Source organism: Bombina bombina, chromosome 2 (genome assembly GCF_027579735.1).
Source record: "Bombina bombina isolate aBomBom1 chromosome 2, aBomBom1.pri, whole genome shotgun sequence".
Taxonomy (NCBI): Eukaryota; Metazoa; Chordata; class Amphibia; order Anura; family Bombinatoridae; genus Bombina; species Bombina bombina.
Window position 1 is genome coordinate 244,105,087 of NC_069500.1, and position 22,608 is coordinate 244,127,694.

The 22,608-nt window shown below is 41.1% G+C and overlaps 1 protein-coding gene across 2 annotated transcripts in view; it reads right to left on the minus strand.

The window, feature by feature from the left end:
• Nucleotides 1–22,608, minus strand: part of ERAP1 (endoplasmic reticulum aminopeptidase 1) — a 216,039-nt gene that overhangs the window by 76,752 nt on the left and 116,679 nt on the right. For both annotated transcript variants that reach the window (XM_053701510.1, XM_053701509.1), the window contains 2 exons: nucleotides 12,763–12,876; nucleotides 12,069–12,200 (listed from right to left, as the gene is read on the minus strand). In XM_053701510.1, the coding sequence (XP_053557485.1) occupies nucleotides 12,069–12,200; nucleotides 12,763–12,876 (246 nt within the window). The remainder of the gene's footprint in view (nucleotides 1–12,068; nucleotides 12,201–12,762; nucleotides 12,877–22,608) is intronic.

The following is a 22,608-nucleotide window of genomic DNA, read 5'->3' on the forward strand; positions in this document are numbered from 1 at the left end:
TGTTAGAAACAACTTTAGGAAGAAAACCAGGCTTAGTACGCAAAACCACCTTATCTGCATGGAACACCAGATAAGGAGGAGAACACTGCAGAGCAGATAACTCTGAAACTCTTCTAGCAGAAGAAATTGCAACCAAAAACAAAACTTTCCAAGATAGTAACTTAATATCTATGGAATGTAAGGGTTCAAACGGAACCCCTTGAAGAACTGAAAGAACTAGATTTAGACTCCAGGGAGGAGTCAAAGGTCTGTAAACAGGCTTGATCCTAACCAGAGCCTGAACAAATGCTTGAACATCTGGCACAGCTGCCAGTCTTTTGTGTAGTAAGACAGATAAAGCAGAGAACTTGCAGATAATCCTTTCTCCAAACCTTCTTGAAGAAAGGAGAGAATCTTAGGAATTTTTATCTTATTCCATGGGAATCCTTTGGATTCACACCAACAGATATATTTTTTCCATATTTTATGGTAAATTTTTCTAGTTACAGGTTTTCTGGCCTGAACCAGAGTATCTATCACCGAATCTGAAAAGTCCAAGGTGCTACTAGTGCATCTACTAGAGTCGCCTTGGGATCCCTGGATCTGGACCCGTAGCAAGGAACCTTGAAGTTCTGACGAGACGCCATCAGATCCATGTCTGGAATGCCCCATAATTGAGTTATTTGGGCAAAGATTTCCGGATGGAGTTCCCACTCCCCCGGATGAAATGTCTGACGACTCAGAAAATCCGCTTCCCAATTTTCCACTCCTGGGATGTGGATCGCAGACAAGTGGCAGGAGTGATCCTCCGGCCATTGAATTATTTTGGTCACTTCTTTCATCGCCAGGGAACTCTTTGTTCCCCCTTGATGATTGATATAAGCAACAGTCGTCATGTTGTCTGATTGGAACCTTATGAATTTGGCCTTTGCTAGTTGAGGCCAAGCTCTGAGAGCATTGAATATCGCTCTCAGTTCCAGAATGTTTATCGGGAGAAGAGACTCCTCCCGAGACCATAGACCCTGAGCTTTCAGGGATTCCCAGACCGCACCCCAGCCCACTAAACTGGCGTCGGTCGTGACAATGACCCACTCTGGCCTGCGGAAGCTCATTCCCTGAGACAGATGGTCCAGGGTCAGCCACCAATGGAGTGAATCTCTGGTCTTTTGATCTACTTGAATCATTGGAGACAAGTCTGTATAATCCCCATTCCACTGTTTGAGCATGCACAGTTGTAATGGTCTTAGATGAATTCGTGCAAAAGGAACTATGTCCATTGTTGCAACCATCAATCCTATTACTTCCATGCACTGCGCTATGGAAGGACGAGGAACAGAATGAAGCACTTGACAAGAGCTTAGAAGTTTTGATTTTCTGACCTCTGTCAGAAAAATCCTCATTTCTAAGGAATCTATTATTGTTCCCAAGAAGGGAACTCTTGTTGACAGGGACAGAGAACTCTTTTCTTTGTTCACCTTCCATCCGTGAGATGTGAGAAAGGCTAGAACGATGTCCGTATGAGCCTTTGCCTTTGACAGGGACGACGCTTGTATTAGAATGTCGTCCAAGTAAGGTACTACTGCAATGCCCCTTGGTCTTAGAACCGCTAGAAGGGACCCTAGCACCTTTGTGAAAATCCTTGGAGCAGTGGCTAATCCGAATGGAAGAGCCACAAACTGGTAATGTTTGTCCAGAAAAGCGAACCTTAGGAACTGATGATGTTCCTTGTGGATAGGGATATGCAGGTACGCATCCTTTAGATCCACGGTAGTCATAAATTGACTTTCCTGGATGGTGGGTAGAATCGTTCGAATAGTTTCCATTTTGAACGATGGTACCCTGAGAAATTTGTTTAGGATCTTCAAATCCAAAATTGGTCTGAACGTTCCCTCTTTTTTGGGAACTACGAACAGATTGGAATAAAATCCCATTCCTTGTTCCTTTATTGGAACTGGGTGTATCACTCCCATCTTTAACAGGTCTTCTACACAATGTAAGAATGCCTGTCTCTTTATTTGGTTTGAGGATAAGTGAGACTTGTGGAACCTTCCCCTTGGGGGTAGTTCCTTGAATTCAAGGAGATAACCTTGAGAAACTATTTCTAGCGCCCAAGGATCCTGAACATCTCTTGCCCAAGCCTGAGCAAAGAGAGAAAGTCTGCCCCCCACCAGATCCGGTCCCGGATCGGGGGCTACTCCTTCATGCTGTTTTGTTAGCAGTGGCAGGCTTCTTGGCCTGCTTACCCTTGTTCCAGCCTTGCATTGGTTTCCAGGCTGGTTTGGGTTGTGAGGCATTACCCTCTTGCTTAGAGGATGCAGAATTAGAGGCTGGTCCATTTCTGCGAAAGGGACGAAAATTAGGTTTATTTTTAGCCTTAAAAGACCTATCCTGTGGAAGGGCGTGGCCCTTTCCCCCAGTGATGTCTGAAATAATCTCTTTCAAATCAGGTCCAAATAAAGTTTTACCTTTGAAAGGAATGTTAAGCAATTTTGTCTTGGATGACACATCCGCTGACCAAGACTTTAGCCAAAGCGCTCTGCGCGCCACGATAGCAAACCCTGAATTTTTCGCCGCTAATTTTGCTAATTGCAAAGCGGCATCTAAAATAAAAGAGTTAGCCAATTTAAGTGCGTGAACTCTGTCCATAACCTCCTCATATGGAGTTTCTCTACTGAGCGACTTTTCTAGTTCCTCGAACCAGAACCACGCTGCCGTAGTGACAGGAACAATGCATGAAATTGGTTGTAGAAGGTAGCCTTGCTGTACAAAAATCTTTTTAAGCAAACCTTCCAATTTTTTATCCATAGGATCTTTGAAAGCACAACTATCTTCGATAGGAATAGTAGTGCGTTTGTTTAGAGTAGAAACTGCCCCCTCGACCTTGGGGACTGTCTGCCATAAGTCCTTTCTGGGGTCGACCATAGGAAATAATTTCTTAAATATAGGGGGAGGAACAAAAGGTATGCCGGGCTTTTCCCACTCTTTATTTACTATGTCCGCCACCCGCTTGGGGGGCACCGGAACCTCTAGGAACCTGTCCATCTTGCATAATTTCTCTGGAATGACCAAATTGTCACAATCATCCAGAGTAGATAACACCTCCTTAAGCAGTACGCGGAGATGTTGTAATTTAAATTTAAATGTCACAACATCAGGTTCAGCTTGATGAGAAATTTTTCCTGAATCTGAAATTTCTCCCTCAGACAAAACCTCCCTCATGGCCCCTTCAGATTGGTGTGAGGGTATGACAGAACAATTATCATCAGCGTCCTCTTGCTCTTCAGTGTTTAAAACAGAGCAAATCGCGCTTTCTCTGATAAGTAGGCATTTTGGATAAAAGATTTGCTATGGAGTTATCCATTACAGCCGTTAATTGTTGCATGGTAATAAGTATTGGCGCACTAGATGTACTAGGGGCCTCCTGCATGGGCAAAACTGGTGTAGACACAGTAGGAGATGATGTAGTATCATGTTTACTCCCCTCATTTGAGGAATCATCTTGGGCAATATCATTATTTGTGGCAGTACTGTCCTTACTTTGTTTGGACGCTATGGCACAATTATCACATAAATTTAAATGGGGAGACACATTGGCTTTCATAAATATAGAACATAGCTTATCTGAAGGTACAGACATGTTAAACAGGCTTAAACTTGTCAACAAAGCACAAAAAACGTTTTAAAATAAAACCGTTACTGTCACTTTAAATTTCAAACAGAAAACACTTTATTACTGAATATGTGAAAAAGTATGAAGGAATTGTTCAAAAATTACCAAAATTTCACCACAGTGTCTTAAAGCCTTAAAAGTATTGCACACCAAATTTCAGAGCTTTAACCCTTAAAATAACGGAACCGGAGCCGTTTTTCAATTTAACCCCTATACAGTCCCAGATATAGTCTTTGCTAAGACCCAACCAAGCCCTGAGGGGAATACGATACCAAATGACGCCTTCTAAAAGCTTTTTCAGAGATTCTTAGATCCTCACACATGCATCTGCATGGCCTGCTCTCAAAAAACAACTGCGCATTAATGCCGCGAAAATGAGGCTCAGTCTATGACTAGAAAGGCCCCCTGACTGAAAAAGGTGTCCAATACAGTGCCTGCCGTTTTATAAACGTTCCCCAAGATTATAAATGCCAATTATTAGCCTAAATCTGAATAATATGCACAAATAAAGCAATCGATTTAGCCCATAAAAATGTCTACCAGTTTTTTAGCCCATAATAAGCCCTTTATTCTGTTTGTTTTTGACTAAGAAAATGGCTTACCGGTCCCCATGAGGGGAAATGACAGCCTTCCAGCATTACACAGTCTTGTTAGAAATATGGCTAGTCCTACCTTAAGCAGAAAAGTCTGCTAACTGTTTCCCCCAACTGAAGTTACTTCATCTCAACAGTCCTATGTGGAAACAGCAATCGATTTTAGTTACTGTCTGCTAAAATCATCTTCTTCTTACAAACAGAAATCTTCATCCTTTTCTGTTTCAGAGTAAATAGTACATACCAGCACTATTTTAAAATAACAAACACTTGATAGAAGAATAAAAACTACATTTAAACACCAAAAAACTCTTAACCATCTCCGTGGAGATGTTGCCTGTGCAACGGCAAAGAGAATGACTGGGGTGGGCGGAGCCTAGGAGGGATCATGTGACCAGCTTTGCTGGGACTCTTTGCCATTTCCTGTTGGGGAAGAGAATATCCCACAAGTAAGGATGACGCCGTGGACCGGACACACCAATGTTGGAGAAATGGCATTTTGGACATCTTTGGAACTATTCCCAGACTAGATGGAAACACTCTATCTTATGCATGTGCAAAACACTCTGAAATGGCCACGGGAGACATTGTAGACATGTTAATTAAAGATCTATTCATCACTATTGAATAGGCTGTATACAGGGCACAGAGCACATATTTACATATGTATAAGTTAATTTACATATGTATGTGTTGAGTAGGCGATATCCTATACAGCTAAGGGATCTGCAGGAAAAGTCATATCAGGGCCCCAACATCTTAGTCGCAGTCACAAAGTTGTGTCACTAACAGTACTGGCGTCTTCATAACTGGGCTTTAAAACAGGATATTGCCTTCATCCACTCTAAGTCCAAAAATGGTCATGACAGTGCGTTGTACACTGCTTGCACCTATATTATTGAACTCATGTTCACAAAGGTGTAGTCTAATTTAGGAGTTCAACAATGTAGGTGCAAGCACTGTAGTCTCCATCTTGTTTTGAGATCACACCAAACCAGAAATGGTGCATTTACAAACAATAAAATAAAAAGATTAAAAGTGACAATATAGAGATTGAGAAATTGCTTACCATGCCAAGATACAAATGGCATTCAGATGTTTTAGCAGTGGGGAGGTTGGAATTGGATTGTAACAGGTTAACCTCAGTTTGACTGGGATTGTCCCTGTTTGGAGGCGCTGTCCTAATGTCCCACCCGAGTGTTCATTCTGTCCCAGTTTGCCAGGTGTCTGGTATTTCTGTTTGCTGTCCGGTAAAATACTTTTTTTTTTTTTTAAACGTTTTGGGTCTATTCTGTCCATTTGTCTTACTGACTGTCATACAAACTTTGTTTACAGTCAGTGGCACTGTGACGCTGAATAGCGCAAAAGTGAGTGACATCAGTCATATGATGTGCGGTAAGTGTGAGGGTAGGCAGCATGTGAGGTACACAGCACTATGGGACATGCAGTTGCCATGGTAGCAAGAAGCCAACAGTCCGCCCCGGGTAACACATTAACACTGTGCAGTGCCAGTGACTATGGCGGGGAATTTTCCTGGCACACATGGGTTTGCGGTCACATAAAGAGCATCAGGCTGCAAGCCAAGGGCTACTGCTGGTCACTGAGCAGGCATTACTATAGCAGCTATTTATGTAACGTTATTTATCCTGTGTGTACAGTGCATGGGTGTGTTATGTTTACAATAAAGCTATGTGAACATTAGAAAGCATTTACACTGTCACTGTTGTTTCCATAGCAACAGTGACAGAGTGCCGCCATCTTGTTATATGACCTTTGCATTAGCAGATCACTTCCGGTTAAGTGTTCACACGTATGCGGAGTCTATGTACTAAGTAAGTGCCTGTTGTAAGTTACGCATACCTCTGTAATATGTGCATCAGGTGCTGCTCTGTAATGGGGGCATTTCCCGCCTGGCATATTATATGGTACACTGCTGTGTAATAATGAGCTTGTGCAGACGCATTCCAGGTAACTGAATAGCAAAAGCTGCCTTTTGTGATAGGCAGTGATCACAAAGGTTAATGACTAATTATAGGGCTATTTACCATATCTGTCTCTGTATAGCAACCCTCTCTAGAAAATCAGTTCCGGTCAACAATCACCATGCCCCCTTGACCACACACCCCACTGGCACCATTCCAGATGGTCCCAGTTTCACCTCTAATTATTATGGTAAGCCTATTAAAGGGTGCTATTGTATCTGTCAGTTTTGGATGAGCTCCTAGTTTCTCTCTCAAAATCGTGCCTTTTGGGAGCTTTCCTCATGAAAATGGCCTTTTTTGGCTGTAGGCTTTTAACATATGAATTAATTTTGCACTGTGATCTCTCAAGAAACTTGACAACCAATTTGGGTGGAAAGCAAAAAACATAAATTATGCTTACCTGATAATTTCATTTCCATCTGTATGGGAAGAGTCCACAGCTGCCACCAGGTGGAGGCAAAGACACCACAGACAAAGGCTTAAATACCTCCCCCACTTCCTCATAACCCCAGTCATTCTGCCGAGGGAACAAGGAACAGTAGGAGAAATATCAGGGTGAAAAAGGTGCCAGAAGAAAACAAAATTCAAATTTAGGGCCTCCCATCGGAGAAAACGGGCGGGAGCTGTGGACTCTTCCCATACAGATGGAAATTAAATTATCAGGTAAGCATAATTTATGTTTTCCATCCTATTATGGGAGTCCACAGCAGCATTCCTTACTTGTGGCAAACATATACCCAAGCTCTAGAGTACACGGAATGCTAACGGGAGGGAAAAAAGAGAGGCAGACCTTAATCTGAGGGCCCCACAGACTGCAAAACCTTTCTCCCGAAGGCTGCTTCAGCAGAAGCAAAAACATCAAACTTGTAAAATTTTGGAAAAAGTATGTAAGGAGAACCAGGTAGCCGCCTTACAAATCTGATCCATATAGGCCTCATTTTTGAAAGCCCCAAAGGAAACCACTGCTCTCGTAGAATGAGCCGTAATCCTCAAAGGGGGCTTATGTCCCGCCATTTCTATGCTAAACGGATGACACTCCTCAGACAAAAAGATAAGGAAGTCGAAGAGGTCCTCTGACCCCTACGCTTCCCGGAAAAGAGAACAAACAGAGAAAGAGGTTTGTCTAAATTCCTTCGTGGCCTGAAGATAGAACTTCAAGGCACAAACCACATCCAGAAATACGTTGTAAACGTTCCTTCGACGAAGAAGGATTAGGACATAAGAAAAGAAACCACAATCTCTTTATTGATGTTGCGAATTGACACAACCTTAGGAAGAAAACCTAACTTGGGTCATAGAACAGCCTTATCGGCATGAAAAGGCAGATAAGGAGGGACGCATTGCAAGGCAGCAATCACATACAGAAGCAATAGTCAGTAGAAAAAGAACATTACAAGACAACAATTTAATGTCTACTTCATGCATAGGCTCCACGGAGCTCGTTGCAAAACCTTAAGGACAAGATTTAAACTCCAAGGAGGAGCCTTAGATCTAAACACAAGTCTGATCCCAGCAGAGCCTTAACAAATGGCTGCACATATGGAAGCTCTGCAAAACTCTTGTGCAGTAAGACAGACAAGAACAAAAACTGTCTCTTCATGTGACTTGCAGAAAAGCCCTTCTCCAGTTCATCCTGGAGAACAGAATAAGTAGGTCCTCCACACCTTATGATAGATGTGACGAGCAACCACTTTACGAGCTTGAACGAGAGTAAAAATAACACTCTCAGAAAACCCTCTCTTGTATAGGACTAAGCGTTCAATCTCCACGCAGTCAGCCTCAGAGAATATAGACATTGATGAACAAAGAGACCTGGTCAACAGATCCCTGCGACAAGGTAACTTCCACGGAGGAGATGACATCCCCACTAGATCCGAGAACCATATCCTTCGCGGCCAAGACGGAGCAGTCAGTATCACTGCCGCCTGCTTGACTCGAGTCACCACACTAGGAAGTAGTGGTAACGGTCGGAAAGGATGAATTAGATTGAACCTCCAAGGCACCGCTAATGCATCTGTTAGCTCTGCCTGAGGATCCCTGTACCTCTACCCCTATCTGGGAAGCTTGGTATCGAGACATTATAATATCTTCCTCTTGCAAATCTCTGCAAACACTCGGGATGGAGAGACCATTCTCCCAGATGAAAGGATTGTCTGCTGAGGAAATCCGCTTCCCAGTTGTCTACACCCGGAATGTGGATCGCGAACAAATGCGGGTCTCCCCCACACCAGAATCTGAGATACTTCCCTTAAAACTAGGGAGCTTCTCGTTCCCCCTGATAGTTCATGTAAGCCACCGAAGATATAGTACTTGATTGTAATCTGATTAACTGGGACGAACCCAGCAGAGGCCAAGTCTTTAGAGCATTGTATATTGCCCGAAGATCCAAAATGAGATCAGGAGGGAGCTTTACCTCCTGAGACCAGAGGCCCTGTGCCTTCCTGGCTCCCCAAACAGCTCCCCATCCTGACAGACTCGCAACCATAGTCACAAGTCACAAGGATGGTCTTGAGACGGACGTCCCTTAGGACTAGTGATCCAGACAAAACCACCAAGAGAGCGATTCTCCAGAGAAATCTGTTGCGACAGATACGAATGATCGCCGTTCCACTAGTTCAGCGTGCGCAGTTGTAACAGTCTGAGGTGAAACCTGGCAAAGGAAATGATGTCCAAGCTGGACACCATGAGACCAATCACCTCCATACACCGAGCCACAGATGGCCTTAAGGAGATCTGGAGAGCAACGTCTCTGGTCTGTTAGAAATATTCTCATGTCTATGGAGACTATTATAGTACCCGAGAATTCTACCGTAGTACTTGATACAAGAGAACTCTCTCTAGATTATCTGCCATCCATGGCATCGAAGACAGGAGATATTCCGAATGGTCCACTCTTCGAAAAATTTCTTTAGCTAGACCAAACGGAAGGGCAATAAACTGGAAGTGCTGGTCCAGGAATGCAAACCTTAGGAACTGGAAGTGGTCCTTGAGGATTGGTATGAGAAGGGAGCATCCTTCAGATCTATCGTGGTCATGAACTACCCCTCTCAAACGAGGAGAAGAATGGACCTTATTGTCTCCATCTTAAACGAGGGGACATTTAAAAACTTGCTTAAGCATTTCAGGTCCAGAATCGGATGGAAAGATCCCTCCTTCTTAGGGACCACGAAAAGGTTTGAATAGTATCCCAAACCTCTCATTGCAATAGGCACCGGGACAATAACTCCTAGAGGACAGATCCCATACACACCCCAGAAAGGCTTCCCTCCTTTCTGGTCAGGAAGACAGGAGGAATCTGCCGTTGGGTGGCTGAGACTTAAAACCTATCTTGTAACCCTGAGCTATGACCTCCAGGACCCATGGATCCTGCACGTCCCTGAACCAAGCGACTGAACCCCTCTACACGATCCAGAAGAGGATTGGGGACCGCCCATTCATGCAGACGTAGACTCGGCAGGCTTGTTGCTCTGCTTGCATTTATTCCAGGACTGAGCCGGCTTCCAAGAGCTCTTGGTTTGCTCCAGCTTAGCGGAGGACTACTGACATGGGCTTTATAAGAACGAAAATCATCGCTTAGATTAGTTCATATACACTTGCGGTAAGAGGGCACCCTTGCCCCCTGTGACCGTGGAGATAATTGAGTCCTGGCCTGGACCATACAAAATCATTCGCTTAAAGGGAGGTTCGGAGAAGTCTAGACTTAGAAGTCATATCCGCAGACCATGACTTCAGCCAGAGCCCGACGGGCCTGAAAAGAAAAAGCTGAAGCCATAGCATTCAAGCAAAAAAACTGCCTAATAGCAGCACAAATAAAAGAATTAACAACCCTCAAGGCCATAAATCTTTCCTGAGTAACGTCGAGGGGCTTCCTCTACCCCGATCAAATCCTATAAGGAGTCACACCAGAAGGTAGTTTCTCCAGTAACTGCGGCAACAGCTGTCGCCGGTTGAAACAATTATTCTGTATGTTGAAACATCTTTCTTAACAGAGTTTCCATCTTTTATCCATGGGCACTTCAAACGAAGAACTATCCTCAAGCGGGATAGTAGTACGTTTAGCAAGGGTGAAGATAACGCCATCCAATTTAGGGACGGAACCTCACATCTCCATTGAGACTCCAGGACCGGGGTCAATTTGTTAAAGGGAGAAGAGGGGGAAAAGGAATCCAATCCTGTCCCATTCATTCTTAATAATGTACACCATCTAACAAGAGCAGGGAAGGATAAGGTACCACCTTGTCCTCAAACTCTATCCAATTTAGGAATTAAAGGTTCAACGGGCAATTTGGCCTCTGGAACCTCTGAATGCGCCAAAAACTTTCTTTAGAAGAAAGCGCAAATTCCTAAACTAAAGTCTGGTTCCTCCGCAGCCTGAGGTTTGGAGGCAGCAGACTCCGACCCAAAATGATCATACTCTGAAGTCTCAGAAAGAACTTCATCCTCGGATAACCCTCAGTTAAATCAAATAAATTATCTGATGTACTCTGGGAAGGACTGCAATATGTAACCTTTCACTTGCGCTTAGCAGGGTGAGGTAAAGCATTAACGTCTGGTGAAAAAAGGCCCCCTCCAGATGGAGGATCAGCAATGCTATGGGAAAACTGCATGTGTAGAGATATAAGAATGTAGGGTACGCACCTCACTGGACGACAACTCCTCAGAGGTGGACGGCCCCGTGGTATCAAACATGTTTGATAGTATCACAATATCAAGGCATGTGGAACATAATTGAGAGGGCGGAACTAAGGCCCCCCTCACCATATAAACAGGAATTACTCATTAGGTATAGAGGGAGTGCCCTCTAAAGTAACAGAATCCTCCATCGCTAGTGCAATAACCGGAGAACTAGAGAAATAAAACATCTTATTTTATTCAAAAAAATGGCACCCTTATACCCCAATGGCTGGGGCACTCACCATCTCCTATGACTCAGACAGTACAGAGATTTATGGCTCCTCTCTGATAGACACCCGGTCAGGAAAAAGGGAATGAATCACATGGTGCGCAATGCAGGACCGTCCCTGCTATGAGAAAGCACGCCAAGCTTGTAAGCTGCTTTGCTCTCAAAGTGAAAGTAAAATCTGTATATTCCATAACATCCTATAAGCCCATAACATCTCACACATAATAGCAGCATAAAATCAAATAAACATATAAGATTATTACCCCCTGTTCAATAATCCCCCTAAGGAGATATTAACCCTTGATTCTATACAGATAAAAGTAGTCACACTGTGACCCTGTCTTCTTGCGTTATCATACATGTATAAAATATAAAAAGATCTTAGCAGAATCTACGCCGTGGAACAGGAACACGGCTTTTCAAGTGTGACCGATAGTAGCATCGCTTCTGACATTGACTTAAGTGAAGAAAGCAGGCAGCGAAACTTGTCAATGCTGATTGCCTATGGAGCTGTTAATATGAGTCGGGATGGTTTCGCAGAAAGACTCTCCCTGCATCTCCAGACTCTAACTTTCATCCATGCTCTCACTGAGAGGCACTGAGAGTACTACCCTCCATAGGAGACTACTCCGAATCTTCTAACACTTCTCTGTCAACCTCCTGTGACGAAAGGCAAAGAATGACTGGGGTTATGAGGAAGTGGGGGAGGTATTTAAGCCTTTGGCTGGGGTGTCTTTGCCTCCTCCTGGTGGCCAGGTTCAGTATTTCCCACAAGTAAGGAATGCAGCTGTGGACTCTTCCCATATAAAGATGGAAATGCATTTTGTGAGCAAATTGCTGATAGATTGTAATCAACTATGAAATAACAAACACATACAGGTGATAAGCACATCAAGATAAAAATATTCATTCTTTAAAGATTTTATTTAAGTAAAAATGACCTTATCATATGAGACATCATCAAACATCTCTTGTATTTCAGCTGGGTTTTCTACAGGTGTTGATATAGCATGAGAAGAATTTAATGAATCGCTTTCCATGGCCCCAAAGCATTTGTTTAAGAAGTAGTCTTCCTAGCAGGAAAGAACAAATACAAGGTGAATTCATTCATTTCACATAGTTTTACAAAACCAATGTGTAGTAAAAAAATCAGAAACTGCTTTCATAAAGTGTTTACATTCCCAGCTTACAGTATCAAATGCATAGGTGATATCTGAAAACACAGGTACATTTGAACAACCGGACTTAGTAATTCATTTTCAGATTTTTTTCCTCTTATTTTGCACACTTCATATACTGTAGGGATGTGCATTCGGATCTTTTGTGAAGATTCGAATCCTGTAAAAGATCCCCACACTAAGATCTCTGCATATCCAGATCTTACAAGAATAAATCTGGCTACGAAAATATACGATTCACTGCTTACTTCCGTATTCAGATCCTCACCAAAGATCCAAATGCGCATCCCTAATATACTGTATTAGTGCATAATTTTACCAAACCGTTGTTTTAACAAATTAACAACATCATTTGTATGCATTTACTGTAATTTTCTACAAGAATCATAAAACTAAACTATTTAATCCTGCATGCCACATACTTGCTCTTAACCAATAGAAAGGAAAACAAACTTACAACTTGTAGTTCTGGATAGGTATCGAGGACAGAGATATACTCCATAAACTTTGCAAATCCTTCATTAAGCCATAGGTCATTCCACCAATACATAGTCACCAGGTTTCCAAACCACTGAGAAAAAAAAATATTCTGGAGTGTCACTCTAAGATAAATTATAGATTACTCACATTTTACATAATATTAAATAACCAAATTGAACATATATGGAATTTTAAGTGCAAGGAGGCTCTAAATGGAAATTATATTGGATTTGTTGGTACCTGTAACAACACACAGCTTGATTAAAGGGACATGAAACACAACATTTTTCATTAATAAGTTCAGATAGAGCATACAATTTTAAACAACTTTCAAATGTACTTCTATTATCAATTTTGCTTCATTCTTTTGGTTTCCTTTGTTGAATGAGTAGTAGTGCTGGGAACTAGCTGAACACATTGGTAAACCAATGATGAGAGGTATACATTTTAAACAACTTTCCAGTTTACTTTTATCATCAAATTTGCTTCTTATAAGTCCTTGAAGGCCGTCTCTAATTTCAGTGCATTACGAAAGTTATTCATAGCTGGACAGTGCTAGTTCATGTGTGTTTGGGAAATGGGTAATAAAGGGGTTATCTATCTTTTTAAACAATACAAATTCTGGAGTAGGCTGCCCCTTTAATATGCTCCACTTATATTTGACCCTTACCTGGTGTGAGAGGACAGGTGATTAACAACAGTTTATGCAGTTAACAGACCTCACATCTGGTCTTTACTACTGAATATCCTTTAACTGAGTACTATCAGTAGCCTATAATACATTTTTATAAACCAGCTATTAACTCTCATAATTCACACTGTGGCCTAGATTACGAGTTTTGCGTTAGAGGCTATGCGGTGCTAACGAGCAGTTTTGTCTCACCGCTCACTTACATGCAGCGCTGGTATTACGAGTTTTCAGAAACCCGGCGTTAAAAGACAATAAGTGAGCGTTGAGCAAAATTTTGCTCATTACCGCACTCCAATACCAGCGGTGAGCTGGTCGTACGTGCTTGTGCACGATTTCTCCATAGGAATCAACGGGGAGAGCCGGCTGAGAAAAAGTCTAACACCTGCCAAAAAGCAGCGTAAAACTCAGTAACGCAGCCCCATTGATTCCTATGGGAAAATAAAATTTATGTTTACACCTAACACCCTAACATGAACCCCGAGTCTAAACACCCCTAATCTTACACTTATTAACCCCTAATCTGCCGCTCCGGACACCGCCGCTACCTACATTATATTTATGAACCCCTAATCTGCTGCCCCCAACATCGCTGACACCTATATTATATTTATTAACCCCTAATCTGCCGCCCCCAATGTAGCCGCCACCTACCTACACTTATTAACCCCTAATCTGCCGCCCCCAACGTCGCCGCCACTATACTAAATGTATTAACCCCTAAATCTAAGTCTAACACTAACCCTAACACCCCCTAACTTAAATATAATTAAAATAAATCTAAAGAAAATTACTATCATTAACTACATTATTCCTATTTAAAATTAAATACTTACCTATAAAATAAACCCTAAGCTAGCTACAATATAACTAATAGTTACATTGTAGCTAGCTTAGGGTTTATTTTTATTTTACAGGCAAGTTTGTATTTATTTTAACTAGGTAGAATAGTTATTAAATAGTTATTAACTATTTAATAACTACCTAGTTAAAATAAAGACAAATTTACCTGTAAAATAAAACCTAACCTAAGTTACACTAACACCTAACACTACACTATAATTAAATACAATTAACTAAATTAACAACAATTAAATCAATTAAAATTAGCTAAAGTAAAAAAAAAAAAAAACACAACACTAAATTACAGAAAATAATAAACAAATTACAAGATATTTAAACTAATTACACCTAATCTAATAGCCCTATCAAAATAAAAAAGCCCCCCCAAAATAAAAAAAAACCCTAGCCTAAACTAAACTACCAATAGCCCTTAAAAGGGCCTTTTGCGGGGCATTGCCCCAAAGTAATAAGCTCTTTTACCTGAAAAAAATACAAACAACCCCCCCAACAGTAAAACCCACCACCCACACAACCAACCCCCCAAATAAAATACTATCTAAAAAAACCTAAGCTCCCCATTGCCCTGAAAAGACTAAAGATGAATGAAGGTACCTTTAAGTGACGTCACCCATGATGGCGTCCCTTAGATTCCGATTGGCTGATAGAATTCTATCAGCCAATCGGAATTAAGGTAGAAAAAATCTGATCCAATCAGCCAATAGGATTGAGCTCAATCCTATTGGCTGATTGGATCAGCCAATAGGATTGAACTTCAATCCTATTGGCTGATTGCATCAGCCAATAGGATTTTTTCTACCTTAATTCCGATTGGCTAATAGAATTCTATCAGCCAATCGGAATTGAAGGGACGCCATCTTGGATGACGTCACTTAAAGGTACCTTCATTCATCTTTAGTCGTCGGATGAAGAGGATGCTCCGCGTCGGATGTCTTGAAGATGGACCCGCTCCGCGACGGATGGATGAAGATAGAAGATGCCGTCTGGATGAAGACTTCTGCCCGTCTTGGATGAAGACTTCTCCCGGCTTCGTTGAGGACTTTGGCCCGGCTTGGATGAAGACTTCTCCAGGTAAGTCGATCTTCAGGGGGTTAGTGTTAGGTTTTTTTTAAGGGTGTATTGGGTGGGTTTTATTTTTAGGTTAGGGTTTGGGCTTGCAAAAGAGCTAACTGCCCTTTTAAGGGCATGCCGATCCAAATGCCCTTTTCAGGGCAATGGGGAGTTTAGTTTTTTTTTTTAGATAGTATTTTATTTGGGGGGTTGGTTGTGTGGGTGGTGGGTTTTACTGTTGGATGGGTTGTTTGTATTTATTTTTTCAGGTAAAAGAGCCGATTACTTTGGGGCAATGCCCCGCAAAAGGCCCTTTTAAGGGCTATTGGTAGTTTAGTTTAGGCTAGGGTTTTTTTTTTTTTGGGGGGGGGGGCTTTTTTTATTTTGATAGGTCTATTAGATTAGGTTAATTAGTTTAAATATCTGTAATTTGTTTATTATTTTCTGTAATTTAGTATTTGGTTTTTTTTTTGTACTTTAGCTAATTTAATTTAATTTAGGTAATTGTATTTAATTTAGTTAATTTATTTAATTATAGTGTAGTGTTAGGTGTTAGTGTAACTTAGGTTTTATTTTACAGGTACTTTTGTATTTATTTTAGCTTGGTAGCTATTAAATAGTTAATAACTATTTAGCAACTATTCTACCTAGTTAAAATAAATACAAACTTGCCTGTAAAATAAAGATAAACCCTAAGATAGATACAATGTAACTATTAGTTATATTGTAGCTAGCTTAGGGTTTATTTTATAGGTAAGTACAGGTGGCCCTCGGTTTACAACGGTTCAATTTGCGCCGTTTCAGAATAACAACCTTTTTTTTCAGTCATGTGACTGCTATTGAAAAGCATTGAGAAGCAGTGTATTGATTAAAATACCCAGTAGGTGGAACTGTCCGCTTGTGTTGCAGCAAAGATATGCAAGCCAAGCAAGCTGAAATTAATCAGTTTAACTAGACCTGAGCTATCGAGCAGATTTCAAAGGAACAAGATCTTCCTGTCTATAAATCAGTCCAGTAAGGAATGCATAGAAAGAACTGTTTGCAGAAAAATGCAAGTAAAGTCTGTGTTGTGTGAATATTTTATTAGGATTATAATGCTGTTTAGCAAATGTTTTTGTTCAATTAACTTAGTTTAATTATATATTCTGTGTTGTGTGAATATTTTATTAGGTTTATAATGCTGTTTAGCATTTAAAGTCTTCATTTCAAAGCTTTAAAAATAATGTATTAGATGTTACTTATGACAATTTTGAGAGGGGCCTGGAACCTAACTCCCTCACTTCCCATTTACTTAGATTATAAACTGGGTTTCAATTTACAACGGTTTCGATTTACAACCATTCCTTCTGGAACCTAACCCCGGCGTAAACTGAGGGCTACCTGTATTTAGTTTTAAATAGGAATAATGTTGTTAATTATAGTAATTTTATTTAGATTTATTTTAATTATATTTAAGTTAGGGGGTGTTAGGGTTAGGGTTAGACTTAGATTTAGGGGTTAATACATTGAGTATAGTGGCGACGTTGGGGACGGCAGATTAGGGGTTAATAAATGTAGGTAGGTGGGGGCGGCAGAGTAGGGGTTAATAAATGTAGGTAGGTGGCGGCGATGTTAGGGACGGCAGATTAGGGGTTAATAATATTTAACTAATGTTTGCGAGGCGGGAGTGCGGCGGTTTAGCGGTTAATATGTTTATCATAGTGGCGGCGACGTTGGGGGCGGCAGATTAGGGGTTAATAAGTGTAGGTAGGTGGCGGCGACATTGGGGACGGCAGATTAGGGGTAATAAATATAATGTAGGTGTCGGCGATGTTGGGGGCAGCAGATTAGGGGTTCATAAATATAATGTAGGTGGTGGCGGTGTCCGTAGCGGCAGATTAGGGGTTAAAATTTTTATTATAGTGTTTGCGATGCGGGAGGGCCTCGGTTTAGTGGTTAATAGGTAGTTTATGGGTGTTAGTGTACTTTTTAGCACTTTAGTTATGAGTTTTATGCTACAGCGTTGTAGTGTAAAACTCATAACTACTGACTTTTAAATGCGGTAGGACTCTTGACAGGAGAGGGTGTACCGCTCACTTTTTGGCCTCCCAGGACAGACTCGTAATACCGGCGCTATGGAAGTCCCATAGAAAAAAGACTTTACGAAGTTTACGTAAGTCGTTTTGCGGTAAGGCCAAAGAAGTGTGCGGTGACCCTAAACCTTCAAGACTCGTAATATCAGCGGGCGTAAAAAAAGCAGCGTTAGGACCTCTTAACGCTGCTTTTTTACTCTAACGCACAACTAGTAATCTAGCCGTGTGTTTCTACCAACACTGAGGATCTTCATTATTTCCCTCAGCATTGTAGTACCTTATCCTGTCCTCTCCTGCCATCTTGTGGTACTTTAAAGAAGTAGTCAGGACTTTGCTAAATTCTCTCACCACAGTTTGTCATCTAAACCTGTAACTTATTACTTACAAAGGCAACATTATTTTTCTGAGTTGGCGGCTTCTAAGCAGTGATAGCCCTAGACCCGGAGAACACGTCTTGGGAGTGATGTCAGACCCTCTGATTTGAATTCATCAGCAGCTCCCAGTTATTTGTATTCTCTGTTATATTTTTATGCTTCTCTGTTCAAGTAACTGTGTGCTATTTTATTATACTATCCATCAACAGGTCTTTTTTCTTTATACTCTCTAATAAAGTTTATAAATACTTCAAAGCGGTTTCTTCTTCACCTGCAACCACTATGTCAATAAAATTATAACAGGTGGACAGGAAACAGAGACATCTAGAAAAACTTCACTGTGAACCAACTCCTCCAGACAAAGAATCCTTACAACAGGCGCTGAAAGCCTTCTTTTTGCCAAAAATTGAAACTTTGCAGGCTAGAATGGACACACTTACCAGCAAGATACGCCAGCAAAAATCTTGCCTGCAACAGGGAGAACAAAGGATTTCTGACATAGAAGTCATCTGCTGTGTATCTTTAATCTCTCTCCAAAGGCATGAAAATGCAAAATGCCATTCTGCAAGAAAAGCTGGGTGATCTAGAAAATAGATCACACAATAACAACTTAACGGTGGTGGGGGTTCCCAAATCCCTTAAAAATAAAGTTTTACTAGAGTTCACTGCACTAACACTTCCAAGATTACTGCAGATGAACCCCAGATACTTTACCTCTGGATGTTCAGAGGACTCATAGAAATGGTCCAGACCTAACCAGAGATCCCGACAACTTATCTTTAAATTGTTGAACTTATCAAGAGAAAGTCGCTGTTCAGTGAGCATATAAAGTCAAAAAGACCTTTCTTATGACATGCATAAGAAACTTCTCTTCTAGGACCTATCGGCAGGAAATCCCAGTAAAAGGAAGGGCCTTGTGCCATTCTGCACTAAACTCAACAGTCAAGGCAGACAGGTCTTCTTGCTTTATCCTGCAAAATTGCGGCTAGTAACTCTCGCTGGCCCTAATTTTTTTCTCAACACTCAATCTCTGGAAGAATAACTCAATTCAGAAGATCAATATGGCCAAGGTTGATTCTCAAGTATTATATAACTATTTCCCTTTCTAAACTAGCCTATACAAATCAAAGTTTCCAAGGATATGGTTCTTGCACATATGGTTAATTTGCTCACTTATTAAGTTATTGTGTATTTTTGTATTTTACTCTTACATGGATGCATAGCGCAGTAGTAGATTTTGGAGGTGACAAATTTCTGCTTTTTTTTTTTTTTTTTTTGAATCAAAGATTTTTATTGAGGCAATACGAGAAAAAGAAATTACATACACAGAATATACTTTTTGCATTACTTTGGTAGATTTTGCATACAAGACATTGTTTATCCATTAAACAATAAAACCTTTTCATATAAAAGAATAAAGAAATCTTAATTCAGATATCAGACATGTATCTCCCCAAAAGAACATAATGAAAATGAAGGGCAGTGTATGCAAAGACAAAATCAGAGACATATAATCAAGCATTACCTCTTTTTTCTTTTTGTTCCTTATATAAACGCATAACCAAGTGATAGAATTTAAACAGCCTAGAAATCTTATACTTCTTATAGGATGGTATATTAATTATAGAATGGATGTATTAATTATCTGGAAATGGACAAATTATAGGATGTCACGACAAGTTGCTCCTACTGAATGTACGTAAGTGGAGGACAAGTTGCCTCATTTTCTTTGTAGACAGAAAGATAAGAGCAATTTATAACAGTATAATATCAATAGCGGATAAATACCGCTTGTTTGTCCCCCTGAAATAGGGGTGGACGATAGCTAAATATATGGGAGGGGCGGAGCTATGTGAAAGGACGACAGGGAAGACCATATCGTAGAGTCCTGGGGGTAAAAAAGCTTAAGTGGTATATGGTCACTTAACATTTGGGCCTGTTGGCTTTACAGCTCCTGTTGGCTTATGAGTGGGGAGGAAGACATGGGTTTATATTATAGAGTATTCAATAATTATAGGAACTTCACATTAACAATAACAATTATGCAGGCTATGCCAGTCTAAACTAAGATGGAGCTACAGGGCACCAGCAGTGTAGGTGGGTTTGTATCTAGGCTAGAATTGAAGTGACAATAAATATTGTAATTCATAGAGTTAAGGGCAAGTTTTCTCTGTGATTACCATATCAGAGTATTTCCCGCTCCCATCAGCAGAGAGAGGGAGAGTAGAGCCGTTCATAATCCATTGGGACATATGGAATATATGAGCCTGTATTAGCTAACTTACCATTCGCCCCATGAGTAATGGACATATGCAAGGTTAAAGGCACATAGAAGTGTCCAATCTATATGGAGATGTGTAACACATAGTAGTTGAGACTGTCTAGTCTGCCCCGGCCGCAGACAGCCAGACAGCTACTCCATATGCTAAATACAGAAATATAATGCCCACAAAGGATTTGATGAAGCAATCTAATAAGGAGATAGCTCACAGTGCCCTTTTAGGATAGTGGTAATGACTAATGAGAAGTGTGAATAATCATAATCATAAACACACTATCTTAAACATAGAAGTCACATCTGAGAGAGGCCATTAACATACATAAACCAGCTGATGTGTCTCACATACACAGAATACATAATCAATATATAAATTGTTAGTGAATCCATAATAAACCATGCCTGGAGACAATTAGTTGTATGACATATAAGGTGGGTGTTAATATCATGCGTGTCTATAATCTCAATAATGCAGGAATCATATAACGCCCAACCCCCTGTCTCTTTCCTCCTTTCACTCTCAAGCACAGGTCACGACATGTAAATGTACAAATACATATTTTACATGAATGTATGTGCTACTGACCAAGAACAAAGTGTATTAATTCTAATATATCAAAGTGGAATATGGGTGACATAAAGTATATTGCTATGAGCTTTCCCACACATCATCAAAGATCTATTAATATTTAACTATATAGCTACTCAGCGTTAAGTGCAAAATATAACAAGTAAACCTCAGATCATAAATATAAAACAGACTAAGGGCAAACTGTAAGTCTATAGTTATAAAGTTTAGCAGAGGAGAGTCTCAAATACACTGGGGAATTGTCTCTCACACACTTCAGCGATCCCTGCTGTTTTAACCTATTCCAACTGCATTAGGGCAACAGCAGCTGGGAGATAAAGCAATATAAGCAGGAAAAGGGTGTTGGGCAAAAGTACAGACCCCATCTAGGCAAATCTGTGATCCTGCTGCTGGACAGATGTCTCGCATTGACTTAGAAATGTATACTCCTAATTTTCTCTTATACGGAGGCAGAGAGCCGGACCTTCCGTGATGTCCCGAGGTGAGCATTTCTGGGTGGTTGGAGCAGTTATAGTCCCGTGAGACCCCAATGCGATCCAAGCGCTCTGTGGGGATTACTCTCTCACTCGCAGGTAAAGTGACCCTGATTGCGATTCTGCGCGCTAACGGCAAAGGTTCCTCCTGACTCCAGAACATGAGGGATATGCCCCGTCGTCTAGGCCCCACGAGGGGATCCCTCTGTGCAGACTTGTACATAGTTTTTAGCCCCTCTGGTGCAGGGCCGTTGCAGAGTAGAGTGGGTCCCACAGGGACACTGAGTATTTCAGCAATAGGAACAGCCGTAGTCCCCACTGCCTGTTCCACACGTAGAAGGGGTTGTTCTATGCACATCGGAAGCTTTAGAATACACAGCCCGGTTTGCAGCTGTTTCTCCTGTCGCTCCATGACAATCCTTAAGCTGTCTGATATATCCTGAAAGACGGCTGATATTTGTAAACTTAGCTGCCGCAGAGCCTCGTGGATATCTGAAGAGACCTCCTCCATACTGGAAGCCATAACTTTAGTAGGCCACAGAGACCTAGGTGTTTCCTAACTGGTACTGTCGGCCAGAGGGAGAAACTGGTATAAAAGTAAAGTTAGGAGGTCTACTAATAATATAAAGATAGTCCTGCAGGTTCAGGGTCAGTTTTGGAGCAAATTATAGAAGATTGGACCCAATTTATCATTATATTAGGTAGATTTTTGCAGGAGCTCTCAGAAACACGTCTACCCAGTATGGCTGTTGGCTCCGCCCCCCAATTTCTGCTTTTTTATGCTCCGGACTGTAAGTTTACTTTTTTGCTTGCTTTGATAGGGAAAATACCACACTTTTCTTGCTACTTCCCTCACGCTAAATGTTGAGTCTACCCCATCAACATATTTGTAGACAGCCTTCAATCTCACATATTTGGTCAAAATCAAATCATTTACCCGTCAGACATTACTTTCTCCACTGCACTTTAAGGCCTACTCCATTAAGATTGTTTCATGGAACATGGGGGGTATCACCTCCCCGGCAAAATGTAGCATCGTACTACAGCATCCCAAATGACTTCATACTGACATTGCTCTTCTGCAGGAAGATAAATGCAACTTTATTATTTTCAAGAAGTGCTGCTGTCTTTGGATATTTGTTGGATAAGTGGGGACTGGGTCAATGGTCCCTTACAGCGTGCACCTCTATATTGCTTTGCTGCTGGACTGTATATATTTGCTTCAGCCTCTGGATATTTATATCAGAGACACATTAGAGGGTATTAAGATCGGTAACCATTTTCAACATCTCTTTCTCTTTACGCCGATGATCTATTATTATATTTACCAAATACAGACTGTACAGTCCCCAGGCTTGTTCCTCTATTTGAACAGTTTAGGAAAATATCAGGATATAAAATAAATCTAGACAAATCTGAATTGATTTACCGTAATAAT